The 13,966-nt window shown below is 54.3% G+C and overlaps 1 protein-coding gene across 2 annotated transcripts; it reads right to left on the minus strand.

The window, feature by feature from the left end:
* Positions 1 to 8,822: 8,822 nt before the first annotated feature.
* Positions 8,823 to 12,824, minus strand: BARHL2 (BarH like homeobox 2). 2 transcript variants are annotated; one of them, XM_027712519.2, is made up of 4 exons: positions 12,436 to 12,824; positions 12,051 to 12,240; positions 10,452 to 10,677; positions 8,824 to 9,938 (listed from the first exon to the last, which is right to left on the minus strand). In XM_027712519.2, the coding sequence occupies exons 1-4, from the start codon at positions 12,628 to 12,630 to the stop codon at positions 9,626 to 9,628; spliced, it is 924 nt and encodes a 307-aa protein (XP_027568320.1). In that variant the 5' UTR covers positions 12,631 to 12,824; the 3' UTR covers positions 8,824 to 9,625. The 2 variants fall into 2 exon arrangements, with proteins under 2 accessions (XP_027568312.1, XP_027568320.1); XM_027712511.2 differs by having other exon boundaries at positions 8,823 to 9,938; positions 12,051 to 12,824.
* Between the last annotated feature and the right edge of the window lie 1,142 nt (positions 12,825 to 13,966).

Consider the following 13,966-nt stretch of genomic DNA (forward strand, 5'->3'; position numbering starts at 1 on the left):
TGTTCTCTGGTGAGTTATGAACTATTATGTCACTCATGGGATAAGTATTATGTCTCTTAAGAGACTATCACCTTCCCTCTGTTTTGTAGTAAAAAACTTCACTGAAACCTGCCATGCCTGATATAAGCAACTTCTTTTCAAGCACATTAAACCTTTTCCTTTTACAGCTTTCTTCATTTAGCTGATATTCACATCAGGGTGAGTCCTTTCAGATGCAGCATAAGCATAAGTTAGTATGTAAGAGAAGTAGTCATTTAGCAGAATTTTTTCTTTAATAAATCTGATGATATTTATATTTCATCACAGAGCAGAAAGTTGGAGGGTTTTTACACATTTAAAGATTTATTCCTGTAGTAAGTATCCAATTAATAGGGTTTTAGCATGCAGACAGGATTTGTATTTATGCTGAAGAAAATGTGTTCTCATTATACTTTCATTCTCATGTTAGATTTATTGTGGGTTCCATTATAATTTATTTTAGTAGCTCTGTTTTCTAATTCTTTATATTTACATGTCTTTTCCAACAAAAATAATAATACATAAATAATACCTGACAACACTTGCAGATTTTCTCTATTTGTATGCTTCAATTCTCCAAGCATCTTGGAATGGAAATGCTGTGAACTACAAAGGAAATCTCTATGTGATCTCTATTACATGAAAAATTATCATTTTTATATCCTCTTCACTCTGCCAAGTTCTTTCCAAGTTCCTGTTTGCAATGCATAAAAGTAGACAAGTAGTGGTAGCAAACCCAAGTAGGAATACTCACTACATACACTTATATTCTCAATGCGTTGCTGCAATTAGCAGTGTCAGAGGACAGCCTGCTGCATTGCAGCAGAGAGCTCTTCCCTATTTACTGTCACATGTATTTTTCCATAGGCTTTTTTGGGTTGCTGGCATGGGATTTATGATAACACAATCCTACCCCTGCTATCCTGCAAACTGCTGCTGAGAACAAAGTTTGGTCAGTAGCACTTTGCCCAGTTCCTAACCCAGTCTGCTTGGGTTTGCACTGGTGTGCAGCAGGATGGGAAGTTGAAACTATGGCAAGACCAGCCTCAGAGTCACCAGCCAACACTTACAACAAGAAAAGATCTTATGCTGAGCAAGTTTTTCCGCACATTCTGCATAGGTTCCTACAGGGTGCTGTACAGTAGCTTTCCCAAGCCTGTGAAGTTTAAGACAGCTTTCTCATGCAGCCCATCCAGAGCTTTAGCCCCAGCACTAATTCCAGCAGGTCAGGCTGATGGCAGTCAGGCAGAGCACAGACAGTGTATGACCAGAGAAGCCAGCTGAGTTACACTGCAGACATAATACTGTATGCAAGAGCCAAATCTGGCCAAGTGCTATTGCAGTAGATGTTGCTTTCATTTTGCATTGTACCCTCTGCTGGGAAAAAAAATGTCTTTGTGTTAGATATCACATCTAATTATTCCTGTTGGGCTGGCCCAGAGAAATGTCAACAGTGCATTGTAAGTGCTAATTGGGGTGTCCATGCTCTGCAGTAGATTTGGGATACAACACCCAAGACTAGGGAGGTTAAGCATGTTTTAGAGTACTGTACTGTAATGAGCTTAGTCTCCATGGAAGAGGCACAGCTTTGCTACACACACTTTGTGCTGCATTGCCCAAGCCACACACCAGTGTGCTGGTTAAGGCAGGCTGTCCATGACCATCACCAGCAACCAGGAAAGGTGAGTGGGCTTCCTAGGGCATGCTGCAGAATGCTCAGCAAAGCAGAGTGAGGTGAAGAGAGAAGGAAAGAGAATGAGGGAAAAGAGACAGGGGGGAAAGTAAGGGGGGAAAAAAAAAGACTGCTGAAGAATACAATAAATAAAAAGTTGCCTGTGTGATTACCTTGCCTCCCACTGTTTTAAGCAGAAAAGCTCACTAATCTATTAGACTCATGTGATATAACATGGTTGAGGTGCCAGTGCCTATACTGGGGCTCCCTTGCAGACACATGCTTTGTTGCTTTTTCCCATAGACCCCATCATGCTTCTGCTGAAATGTTAATCCAGCCTTATTTCAGAACTTCTAATGCAGAAAAAGTACATAGTTTTGGTCTAGGGACAGTGACGGTACTTGAACGCACAAGATCCAGACAAATTACTAGTGGCAAATCCACAAAACAGGGGGTTTTGACAGCCTTCATTTCCCACATTGCTCTGTCCTGCTTTAGAGCACCAGTTGGAAAGAAGCTGCCTGTTTCTTTCACAGTGCTAGGGTAGCAGTGTCTGCTGTGACATCCCACCCACCTTTCTACATACTCAGGCACTGATTCATCACTTTTACCTGGCAGCCTTTAAAACTTTCAGGAATTCTTCTTGTTAGACCTTCTCATAATGAAACCAAAGTATTTAAAGCTACAACATGCCTACTAGCCTATCAGGCTTGAAATCTGACAAGGAGCTGCTACTCCATGTGCTTTTATGTCATGGGGGGCCTTTTGTGCCCCTCAGTGTGTTTGCCCCACTTCCATGGACAGTGCTGCATTAGGCCAGTATCCTGCTTTAAACAAACCCTACAACAGGGTTGACTTAATGGAAACAGGCTTCAAGCCTGAAATACTGTACTTGTTCAGATGTTGAGGCAAGAATATGAGACGGAAATCTGAAAGACTATTGTAAGGACAAAGATGAGGCCTCAGATGTGTTCTCTGTTTCACATAGTCCTTCCATCGTTATTACACTGTATGCTAATGTAGAAGAGGTAGGCAATTATTCCCAGGTTTTCTTCATATTCTGTTGTTCTGGACCTCAGATTAAAATGTAACAGTGCCAGACTCCACAGAAAATATAGGGCAAAAACTCACAGACAGACTGTCAGCAAAGGGCTGTGCTGACCCTGGGGACAAGGTCTGGGGAGGGCAGTGTGGGAGGGGTGCTGGCTTAAGCTCTTTGAACATGAGCTGTATTCTTCCAGAGGGGAAGGTATACAAGAAGCTGTGCCTCTACTGTGTGTAGATGAAGCTGCTTTCAGAGAGAGACAACCCACTAAGTGCAGGATTTGCCACACTGTTCTCAGTGGTGGCATCCTGAGGTTGGTCACCTGGGAAATCCTCTTTTTAAGGACAGTATCCCGAGGGAGCAGCTCTAGTTCCTTTTCCTCACTCCATATTCATCAAGACCAGTGCAGCTGCACAACTGAATCAAATTCTGGTAATAGGTGTTTTACCCTGATTGCAAGTGAAACAAGTGATAAGATGTCAGCTAAGCTGCCCACCCACCCTAGATGCCCAGGTGTATCCACACGCTGCTGTACAAAACTCAGAGACAGATGCTGTCCTGCGTGTTTTTAGAATGATATCCATGTGGATACCTGCACTTGGTATGGAAGGAAGCGAGAGGTATTTAGAAATGCATGTCAAGCTAAAGAGGACACTTGAATTTAAATGGGGGCATAACAGTGTACAAATCACTGCATGCCTGCATCAAGGTCTAGAAGAGAGATGCATGTTGAACAGCCGAAAACCTACCTAGAAACCAGGTGTGCACAGCCTGGATCTAGATATCTGTGTCTCATATTTTACATAGATTATGTATATGCTGCACTGCCACAGAGAAACGCCCACCACGTATGCTGCAGAAAGTGAGGAGGGAGAAGAAAATACTAATTCTGCGTATCTTCTTCACTGTCTAGATCCACTAGTTGTATTTTTGTTTGCTTTCTGACATAGCATAAAATTGGGAGAGGGTTTGTGACAAAAACCTAAATAAATATTTAATGTATCAGCACCTGTCATATAGTTTCTGTGCACCACCACTATCAATTTCCTGGTAGTTCTCCTTCCCTACCCAACTTCATTAAAGTATAAAAGTAAAGTAATAAGTCATTTCACACTCTGTCTGACCATTATACAATAATAGCAAGATTTCATGCAAGGGTACAACATTATGCCCATCTGCAATCACAGTCTCTTTGCAAAAATCTCAATTCACACTTCACATGCAGCTAACCTTGTTACCATTCCCTTCCTAAACCCATCAGTCTTGCCACTGCACGTCTTCACAGCCCAACATCTTAAAATTCATCACTTTGACACCCTCACATCCCTACAGGTCAAACTAAAGACACCTACCAAGAATAATTAAGGGGTACCCCAGATGTTTAGTTTACTTCTAGGCAACCTTTCCCAGAACTGGGTACAGTTCTCTGTTCATATGCTGAGATCCATGGAAGGTGCTTGTTTTAAGGGAACGAGACCTCCAGCAAATTTCAGAGCTCTTCACCCCCCCCCCCTTTTTTCCTTTTTTTTTTTTTTTTTTTTTTTTTACAAGTATAGCTCTTTGTAGTTGGAATTTGAAAAAGAAGCGTGATAATGAGTAGGTTCAGGGAAGGAAAGGTGTTATCTCATTAAGGTAATTACTAAGACAGTCCCACCATTACCTCGGTTTGAAAATGTGGCAATTAAAGCGCCCTACATGGGCTCCCAGAGACGAGGGAACGAGACAGTCTTGGACAACTTTTGTGTGCCCGGGCCGGGAGAGCCGACCCCCGCGGGGAACGGCCCGAAGCAGCGAGGGGGCCGCCGGGAGCCGCCGCAACAGGGGCCCGCGGCTGCGCCCCCGGCAGAGCGCGGCTGCTCCTGGGGAGGGCGCGGCCATGGCGGGGGCGCCCCGGGGGTCCCGTCGAGTCCAGCACCTATCGCTGCTAGCGCAAAGCGCCTTACTTGGGTTCCTTTGAAATCTGCAGATTTTGAGGACTGGCGTTTGTGCACTTCCATTAATAGAAGCGACTTGTGAAAAATAGGGCATATGAATATGGAAAGGCAGTTTTAATGCGATGGGCGCTTGGCTGGACCGGCTCTCCGGCTGGAAACACGCAGAGACAGGCACCGGTTCCGGCTGCCGCACGGCCCGTTAGACGGCGGGAGCAGCCCAAGGGAGGAGGGAAGTTCGGGGCTTTTTCGTGAAACGAGGGCACAGGGGAGGGGCGCCTTCGGGGGTCGCCCGCCCGACCCCCGCCGGTCCCGGTGGGTCTCCGACCCCGTCAGCTATGCCCCCCAATGAACTGTGAGGGTCACTTCGATGCTGTCCCCGAAACACAGCAGGCGGCTCCTCCCGCGGGACGAGGGCAAAGGGCCATCCCGACAGGCCAGGTTACCCGTACCCCCTTTTCCTCGCAGACGGAGCTCGACGATAAATCGGTTGCTGGGGAAGAAACCCGGTGGTGTCACCGGCGGAAGACGTGGGCTTAGCAGCAAGACAGAATAGAAGAGGGGGAAAACGTGCAATTCCAACCTGAAACGGTTATTCGCCGCCCATTCCCGCCACCCCTAGGCTTGGAAAATTTCTTACATTATAAAGGGTTTTGTCCTTTCCACAGGTGAGCTCAGCCTAGCTGCACCCAGTCCACGCTCTGGGTTTTCGAGTGGGCTACAATTAGGACTTAGGGTGACTTACAACACACATTTGCACAAAAGTGTGATGTAAATTTGGAGGAAGGTAAATTCTGCAAAGGGAGAAAATAACAAAAGTTAAAACCCCACCCCAACAAGAAACAACAAAGCCTGCAAGAGGGATAGCCAAGCCCCGGAGAGGCAAAACGGCGTTACATGCGGGCGGCATGTAAATGCAACCAGGGTGACCGGCACGGCAAGGAACTCCATTCGGTGCTGCTTACTGGTTCCCAGCGTCTGAACCGGACTCGCTTGCCCGGCTGGGAAAGCGGATTCAGCTCCCGAGCACCCAGCTGCCACACCGGCGCCAGGGCGAGCACTCTCGGAGCGGCAAATACAATCCTTGTCTCTGTACCCCACTCCAGAGGAGTTCCCCTTCTCACTTTCTGCCCTAACGATGGCCAAGCTAATTCCCCGGGAGAGCGAAGTAATTAAACATCATCCTGCTGTTGCATCCTGCAAGAGAGACCATCAGCCAAGGGCAGCGGAGCAGCCCGCCCGCGGCTCCGCTGCCGGGACGGCTCAGCCCAGAGCTGGAGCCCAGCGAGTCGCCGAAACCTGCCTGAGCGTACCGCGGGTTCCCCGAAGGAGCCTCCCGCGGCGTGCCCACCTGCAAAACACATAGCACGGCCCAGAGGAAACAAACCAAAGGGGAACCGGGCATAGGGTGTCCAAAGGGTCTCCCGGGTCTCACCGCGGCCGCGCCGGTGTCAAACCGGAGTGATGCGACACGGGGGAAGCGGAGCGGCCCCGTCTCGCTTTTCACCCCTCCTGCTGGTGCAGAGGCAACGCTCAAACAGTTAGCACACAGCCCCAGCTCAGGGCCGAAGAGCCAGGTCCGGGATAGGACAGAGGCTCTCTCCGGGGCGGTGGGTAGCGGGGATACGAGCCAGGTGGCGCTTCGGCATCCAGAGGCTGTGTCAGCCTCCTCTGTCTTCACCATCGCCCGCCGGCAAGCGCCGTGAAAGGCGGCCGCGAGGTCCGGGGTGACGGGAAACTCCCGTGCTGCCCGGCCGAGCCCGACCTCTGGAAGGCCGGGCGGTCTCGCGGGGCGGAACGCCGAGTGCGGGCCGAGCCCGCCCGCGCCGTCCGGAGCTGTCCGTGGTGCTGAGAGCGGGCGGGGCCGCAGCCGTCCGGCGAGGTGCAGGAGTCCCCGCGTCTGGAGGGGCCGGAACTGCTCCGCTCCTTGCGGGCCGCTGTCCGGTGCGGAGAAAGTAAACGCTAAGGGCCACCCCGCGGGCTGCCGCGGTCCCTCGCGTACTGACAGCTCTGCTACAGCCTCACGGACTGTTTCCACGCCAAGCGCACCAACAGCCAGCTCTTTTCCGGCGGGTGCCGGTATTTCCCGCTGTTTAAGGCTGAGAGACCCCATCCCGTTCGTCTGGCAACAGAGGGGTTTGGTTGTTTGGTCACAACCACTTCCAGGGCCGAGAGCAGGCCTTCGCCCAAAAGGGGCGAAGGGTTGAGAGGGACCGGGACTGCAGGAATTCAGCAGCTCGGTACCAAATCTGGTGCCGCGGCGAAAGCAGTTGTCCGAGGAAGGAAAGGGGGACGAAACCCGGCCGGCGCGTCTGGGAAGGCACGGCAGCCAACGGCGCCAAGCCGCTCCCGATGCCTGGCCCCGCGCCGTTCACCGCACTGGAGGCGGCCCCGCGCGTTCCGGCCCGCCGCCCCCCTGGCTCTTTGTCCTGCCGCAGCGCTGAAATGCGGGCCCGGGGATTTTAAACAAGCAACGGAGCCCGTTCCTTCCCCGTCTCGGGGCAGCCTGACCTCGGGTCGGCTCCATTCCGGTGCGAATCGGGAGCGGGACAAAGGCCCACTTCCCAAACGGGGAAAGGAAGAGCGAAAGAGCGATTCCTGCTCCAAACCTCCTCTGGCTTACACGTACTTTCCAGTTGAGTCTGGAAATACGTTTCAGGGGAGGTGATGGTTCCTCGCCCACCTCCTCTGGTAGCCCCTGCTATAGGCACTATCCGACATGGCACCGACAGCCCTGCCACGCTCCCACTCTCCTCTCTCGCTCCTTCCTTCTGCCGTTCCCAAAGCGCTGAGAGGCCCCTGCCCTGGTGGGCACCCCGCGGCCGGCCCTGCTCGTGAGGGGGACACATCTATTTTGCATGAACTTTCCTTCCTTGTTGTCACTACTTTTCAGAGAGTTTATGCAGTCAAAACCGAGCCATCACGAACAACGACCTGGGACTAGCTTTTCCAGCTGCATTGCCTCCTTTCGTGAGAGATTCGTTGTTTAGACTCAGGAAAAGGCCCCAACGAGCCCAAAATTTCCTACCTCCTTCCCCAGCCCGCATAGGGTGCGTTTCCCGGGAAAACCTCGGTGGCAATGCGGGCAGACAGATTTCTCTGGCCACTTAGGGACCCCCTCCCGGGTCATTCCTGCGGGGGGTATTTGGGGGCCACGGAGGAGGCGCGGGGGAATAGTCAGCGGCCGCCACAACACGGGCGAAAACCAAAGTGGGCGTTCCCGACCCGCTCCCCTTTTGTTAGATCAAGGCAAAGGTCAATATGGTTTTAGCGCGAACTTATTAGCAGAGAAATCAGCAAGCCGCTCGCTAATTAGCAAAGCCCAAATAAACGTGCCCGGAGGCTTCTCTTTTCCTTTTTTCGGTTTTTTTTTTTTTTTTTTTTTTTTTTTTTGTTTTTTGTTTTTTTTTGGTTTTTTTTTTTTGGTTTTTTTTTTTTTTTTTCCTTCTGTCTCGAAAGAAAGGGGACTCACGAGCAAAAATAGAGAGGAGGAAAAAAAAGCGCCAAACCCTCAGAGGAGAGGATAATACGGGACTTTATGAATGTTTTATGGGTAATTGCTGTATAACTTTCTAACTTCACAGGGGGGTGTTCACCTCCAAAGGCTGGGGACACAGCCGTCCCCGGAGCCCAGTGGAGGGTCACAGCCCCCAGTCCCAACCTGCTATCCCTCTGCCCCCGCGGGACCCAGCGGCCGGCATAGGGAAGGGAAGCACTCGGCAGGAAAGATGCCTGCCAGGGGAAAGGGCGGGTGAGACGGTCACGCACAGCAATAAAGTTCAAAGGCCAGCGGGGCTCGGGAGCTCCGTGTCCACCGGGACCCCTCTGCCCTCCCTGCCTGTTTTCCCCCCCTGTTACTCACCCCGACCGCCGGCGCTCACTGCCTGTCCCAGCTCCCTGCGGAGACAGCTGCCGGGCCGGGGCCACATCCCCAGGTCCTGCACGGTCCCGTTGCGCCCGCCCCCAAGGGCCCGAGCCTCTACCCGCCGCCGCCCTGCCCAGGTGCTTAAAATAACAGCGAGGAACACGACACCTGAGGGGGGATTTGATTTTCCTTTAAAATACAGATAGGGAAAAACAGCGCCAGTTAAGAAACAACAAGCCTAAAACTCAAAATGTGTTCAATATAATATTGAAAATAAAAAAGTGGCATCTGCCTTTTCTACTCTGAATTTCTTGAGTTCTTGTCACGGAGAAATTAGCTACCTTGAATTTTCACGTTTGTTAAAAAAAGATAAAGTTTATTTCTTTTTTGTTTTGCTTTCCCCTGTAATTTTTCAGTCACAAAAAAAAATCTATATTTTATCATCTAAGCATTTATTTTACTGAATCCAAAAAGACATGAAAAGGGATAGGGAAGAACCACGTTCATTCATTTTAAACTAATGTATAGAAGTGAAATTTTTTCTCCTTTTTTTTTGGACGACATATAATAAATATGATATAGCACTCAGCACTCGGTCTGTACAATTCTGTTCGCATTAGGGAGCATGCCACTTTGCAATAAGAAAAAAAAAAAAGGTAATGAGAAAAATCAGTGCAAAGTTCTCCGTTTCCCCGGTCTTCTCCGCCGGGCGGGGGTCGAGGCGCTCTCATTCCCTCCGTCCTCCGCAGCCATTTGTCTCTCCGGCGGGCTCGGGCTCCCTCTCCCTCTCCTCCTCCACCCCCTCCGTCCCTCTCTCTCTCCGAGCTCCAAGTCCTGCCTCGCAGGAGCCGAGGTCGGCGGGTCGCCCCGCGGCTCTGCCCGCCTTCCCCCGCGTGTGGTCGTTTCACTTACGGGCTTGGCTCTGGGTTCACGGTTCAAGAGTCCCTGCTCTGACTGATCGCCTCCCTCGGTGGCCGGTGGCTGCCTGCAGAAGCTCCTGCCCCTCGGCTTCCCCTCGCTTCCTCCTCTGCGGTGCTGGGGCTTGTTTGGGGACGGGGAGGGGAAGGGCTCGTTGCGGGGACCGCGGTGCCGTTTCACCGAGGGTGCGGGGTGCCGGGCATGGGGTTGGCCAGGGGGTTGAGGGCCGGCTGCCCGCCGGGCCCCAGCCCGTGGATCAGCACCCGCGGCACCAGTGGCCGCTGGAGCTGGGGGTGCGGCGCGGGGGGAGTCCGGTACATGCTGCTGTACATGGCTGCGGCCGCCGCGGCCGCCGTCGTACTGTCCATGCTGCCCAGCAGGCTGGGGTGATAGAAATAAGGCGAGGGGAACATCCGCTGCAGTGCTGAGTAGTTCCCGGCCTCGGCCAGCAGTTCCAGGCCCACCGCCGTCTGCCGCTTCCACTTCGTCCTGCCGGGAGGAGCAAGAGGCGGCTGCAGGGCGGGCGCCACGATGGGGCACCTAACCCGGTTTCGCGGGAGTCCGCAGGCGGCGAACCCCCTCCCCTGCGCTGCCCCGCACCACCGGGGCCCCGACGGGGCGCACTGGCCCCGTGGGCCCGCACACGGTGCGATTCTCCCGGCTGTGCCTGGTTCCCCGTCCCAGCCCCGCACCCCACGACACATGCATATGGTGACTACGGCCAAATTAATAACCGTGGTACGCAGTTAGATCGCAGCGCGCTGACACTAATGGTTTGCGACAGAATTAGGGTGGCTGCGACCGTATGTAATGAGACAGAAAATTACGGCAGCGGTGACAGGGGCTGGACCCCCCAGCCTGCCGCCGGGAAGGGCGCGAGGCAGCCGTCGGGAGCACCCCGCACGACCCTGGGCTACCGCGGGCAGGAACCCAGCAGCGCCTGCCCGCCTCCCGGCTCTCCAGGGAGACCCTGGGCCGTCGCCCCGCCTGGGCCCGTCTTACCTCCGGTTCTGGTACCAGGTTTTGACCTGCGTATCGGTGAGGTTGAGCGCGGCGGCCAAGTCCATGCGGTCCTGCACGCTCAGGTACTTCTGACGCTCGAAGCTGCGCTCCAGCTGGTTGAGCTGGTGGTCGGAGAAGGCGGTCCGTGCCTTCCGAGGCTTCTTGGCGCGCACCGGCGGGCTGTCCCGGCTGCTGCTGATCTCCCGATCGCCTTCCTCCTTTGTCCCTGCGAGCGAGCCGAAGCGCGGTGAGGGCCGGCGGGACACCGGCTCGGCCCTCGCCCCGCCCCGCCCCGCCGCGGTTACCGGGCCCCGCCGCCCCCTCCCCGGGGGCTCCTCCGGGGCACGGGGGGAACGGTCAAGTATGGCGGGGGGCGGCAGCGAGCCTGTCCAGGGAACGGCGGGATTTCCACTCTCCGCTTGCCAACTACAGGGCTTTCGTTATTTTCTCGCCCTCTCCCCCCGGCCCGAAACGCCGGGAAATCGATCTGTCAATCCTGCTCCATTCGGGCCCGGGTTTGTGGCGCTTCTTGATCTTCCCCGCAGGAAGAACAATAATCTCCCTAATTGACCCACTGGGGAGGTTGGTGCACACAAAAATGGCCAGACCAGACTGTACATCTGGTTTGGGCACTCGTATGCTAATGCTGAAGAGCAAAACGAGCGGCACTTGCGGGCACCTCGTTGCTCTGAGCCTGGCGAAAATAGCTTAATTCGGCAAAATAAGGAAAATGTGTCCTGTTGCCTTTCGGCTGCACCGGGCTGCCTGCGGGGAGGGCAGCTCTGCCGACGCCGAAGGGAAAATATCTCCTCTCCCTGCTCGCCTTTCCTTACTCTTTTCCTCCCTTCCCCTTCCCATGCACACATCGCTATTTTCATTTCCGAACCCCGCACGGCGGGGGCTTCCCCATCAGTATGAAATCCCTAATTAAAAAAAAAAAAAAATTAAAGACGGAAAAATAAGCCTTCTATCCCGGCGCAGGGGAAACGTGAGGGTTTTGCCAAACGCACAAAGCCCTTCAACCTCCCTCTGCCCACCGCGGGCCGAGTAGTTATTATTATTATTTTATTTTTAATTAAAAGTTGTTTTTTTCGTTTATTTGTTATTGATTGCTGGGGAAGTGGAATTTTTAATCTTAATTTTATTTTAGATCGAATAAGTAAAAATGAAAAGGCTGAAGGCAGTAAGTGCAGCTGAGCAGCCGGTTCTTAGAAAGCCGGAGAATCATTTATGCGCATTTGCATTAAAAATAAATACAGCCTGATTTCCCATGCGATCCCACTGCTTGGGCTATTTTCCTAAAAACAGGGAAGTTAAATTTGAAAAAAAAAAAAAAAAAAAAAAAAAAAAAAAAAAAAAAAAAAAAAAAAAAAAAAAAAAAAAAAAAAAAAAAAAAAAAAAAAAAAAAAAAAAAAAGCGATTTCATTTCCTACCGACCTTATCCCCGCGGTAGCGAGGATCACCGAGTGGTCCCGGCAGAGCGAGCGCTCCTACTGCAGATTTTCCCCACGATTTTCGTTACACCGATGAGGCCGAACGCAGCGGCCCCGGTTTTACCGGCGGCCGAGGCGGTGCGGAGCAGGGCCGGGCCGTACTTACCGTGGCATTTGATGTCCCCCTGCGTGTCGTCGCGCTTGTCGAGCTTGGCTTTGCCGTCCTCCTGCTCGAGTTTGGGCCTGAAGCTCTCCGGGGCCGCGCTGCCCTCCTGCTTAGGAGTGTGATGGGGAGAGGGGACGCTGGTACTGTAAGGTGCACACGCCGCCAGCGGTTTGCTGTCGCCCAAAATGTCCTTAATTAAAAAAGAAGATGTGGAAGTCCTGGGGCCGGAGCTGGCCGAGCCCAGCTGGGGCGGCGGCGGCTGCGGGGGCGACGGCTGCAAACTCGGCGGCGGTGGCGGCGGGTGCGGGCCGAGGTGGAGGTGGTGCGGCGGCGGCGGGAGGTTTTCCGCCACCCCTAGATGCGGCTCGGGGTGCTCCATGCTCACCGAGATGGGCGACGAGGGCGCCGTCCCCACCGTGTCGATTTCTGAGCAGGGCGACGGCGTGGCCTGGCTCCTAAAATCCGCCGGCCGGCCGTCGCCGTGGGGGCGAAAATCTCCGTTCATGACTCCGGGGCTGCCGGTGCTGCCACCCGACAGGATCGTGTCTATCCCGAAGCTGGACCCGCTCGGCCCCTCCATGGCGGACCGTTCAGCGCCGCGTCCGCATCCCCGTGGGCGGCCGCGGGGGTCTCACCGGGAGTGGAGGAGAAGGGATGTGGGGGGGCAGAACTGGGGTACCCCAATCAGCGCACCGCCGGCGCGGGCGACGCTAACGCGGGGCCCCCGCCGAGCCCCACATCGCCGCCGGGCCGGCTCGCCGCTACCCAACTTTGTTGCGGGAAGTTGCGGGCGCGGAGCGGGGCGGACACCGGCCACTGCAGCGCGCCCGCCCGTGCCCACCGAGCTCCTCTCGGCGGCGGCGACTCCCCCCGTGACGTCACAGCCGCCGCGGCCCCCCCCGCCGTTTATTATAAACCCGGGCTTTTGCCGCCGCCGCCGTCCGCCCCCATTGGCGGAGGGCCGCGAGGGGGCTGACGCAGCGCGGGCCGCAGCCAATCAGCGGCGGCGGGCACGGCCGCGGGAGGCGGGTGCGCGCCCCCGTTCCCTCCCGGACCTGTCCGCGCCGCCGCCGCCCCGTCGGGCCTCTATTCCCCCGGTCACCGGAGTGGATCCTCCCGGAGAGTATCGTCTGGTGTTCCCGGGACGGTTCCCTGGTTGAATGTCAGAATAATAGGAAGTGCCAGCGACAAGACGTCGTATTAATTCTGATGAAGCAGCGTGTCAAGCTAATTAGAAGAGTAATTATAAAGGTGATAATGAATGATTTAGAGTTCTCCGAGTTTTATTTTAGTAGGAATTGACATTTCTAGGGTCCCATGAAGCACAGCCCTACACCTCTCTTCCCGGCCTCCAGTAGACTCGAGATCCAACCAGCCCCCAAAACATCCGCGGCACCAAACCTCGGGACACAAGGGAACTGGGCATAACAGTGGAGGCGTAGGGAAAGATTAGGGCAGGATGAGCCCAAGAGGCATTTTTCGGGTGCTGGTGTTCAGCGAGGGCACTAGGGGCTACCTTAGGTGTAGGGTCACACTGGCATTTCCGCCCCGCATACAGAGGCTGCCCCGGTGATGGGAGCCCCCCGCCAGCCTGGAGTGAGGAATGGGGAGTGGGGACGCGAGGGTCTTTTCTAACCCCCTCATCGTTCTGCCTGCCCCGTACCGGGAGTGCCCCGTCCGGCCCTGCACAGTGCCATGCGGATGTGGTGGCAGCGCGGGTGCGCCTCCACCCCGTTTCCCACCGCGTTTTGTTTTCTGGGGAAGCCGTCCCGCTCAGAGCTGCAGAGAAGTGCGGGGAGCGCTTGGGGAGCTCAACGGGAGCGAGAGACAGTGTCCAGCTGGTAACTCGTTGCGACTGTTTGGATCTGACGTGAGATGCCGCAGCCCCGGGACAGCGGTGTGGGATGAGAAGCTGC

This window comes from Pipra filicauda, unplaced genomic scaffold (genome assembly GCF_003945595.2).
Source record: "Pipra filicauda isolate LSUMZ 115617 unplaced genomic scaffold, ASM394559v2 scaffold112_size3218982_pilon, whole genome shotgun sequence".
Lineage (NCBI taxonomy): Eukaryota > Metazoa > Chordata > Aves > Passeriformes > Pipridae > Pipra > Pipra filicauda.

Excerpts from the sequence above, each read along its gene's own strand:
- BARHL2 (XM_027712511.2), bottom strand. The coding sequence starts at position 12,630 with ATGGAGGGGCCGAGCGGGTCCAGCTTCGGGATAGACACGATCCTGTCG. Across the intron at positions 10,678-12,050 it reads GGGGGACATCAAATGCCACG|GGACAAAGGAGGAAGGCGAT; the intron begins GTAAGTACGGCC and ends GCTCGCTCGCAG. Across the intron at positions 9,939-10,451 it reads ACCTGGTACCAGAACCGGAG|GACGAAGTGGAAGCGGCAGA; the intron begins GTAAGACGGGCC and ends TCCTCCCGGCAG.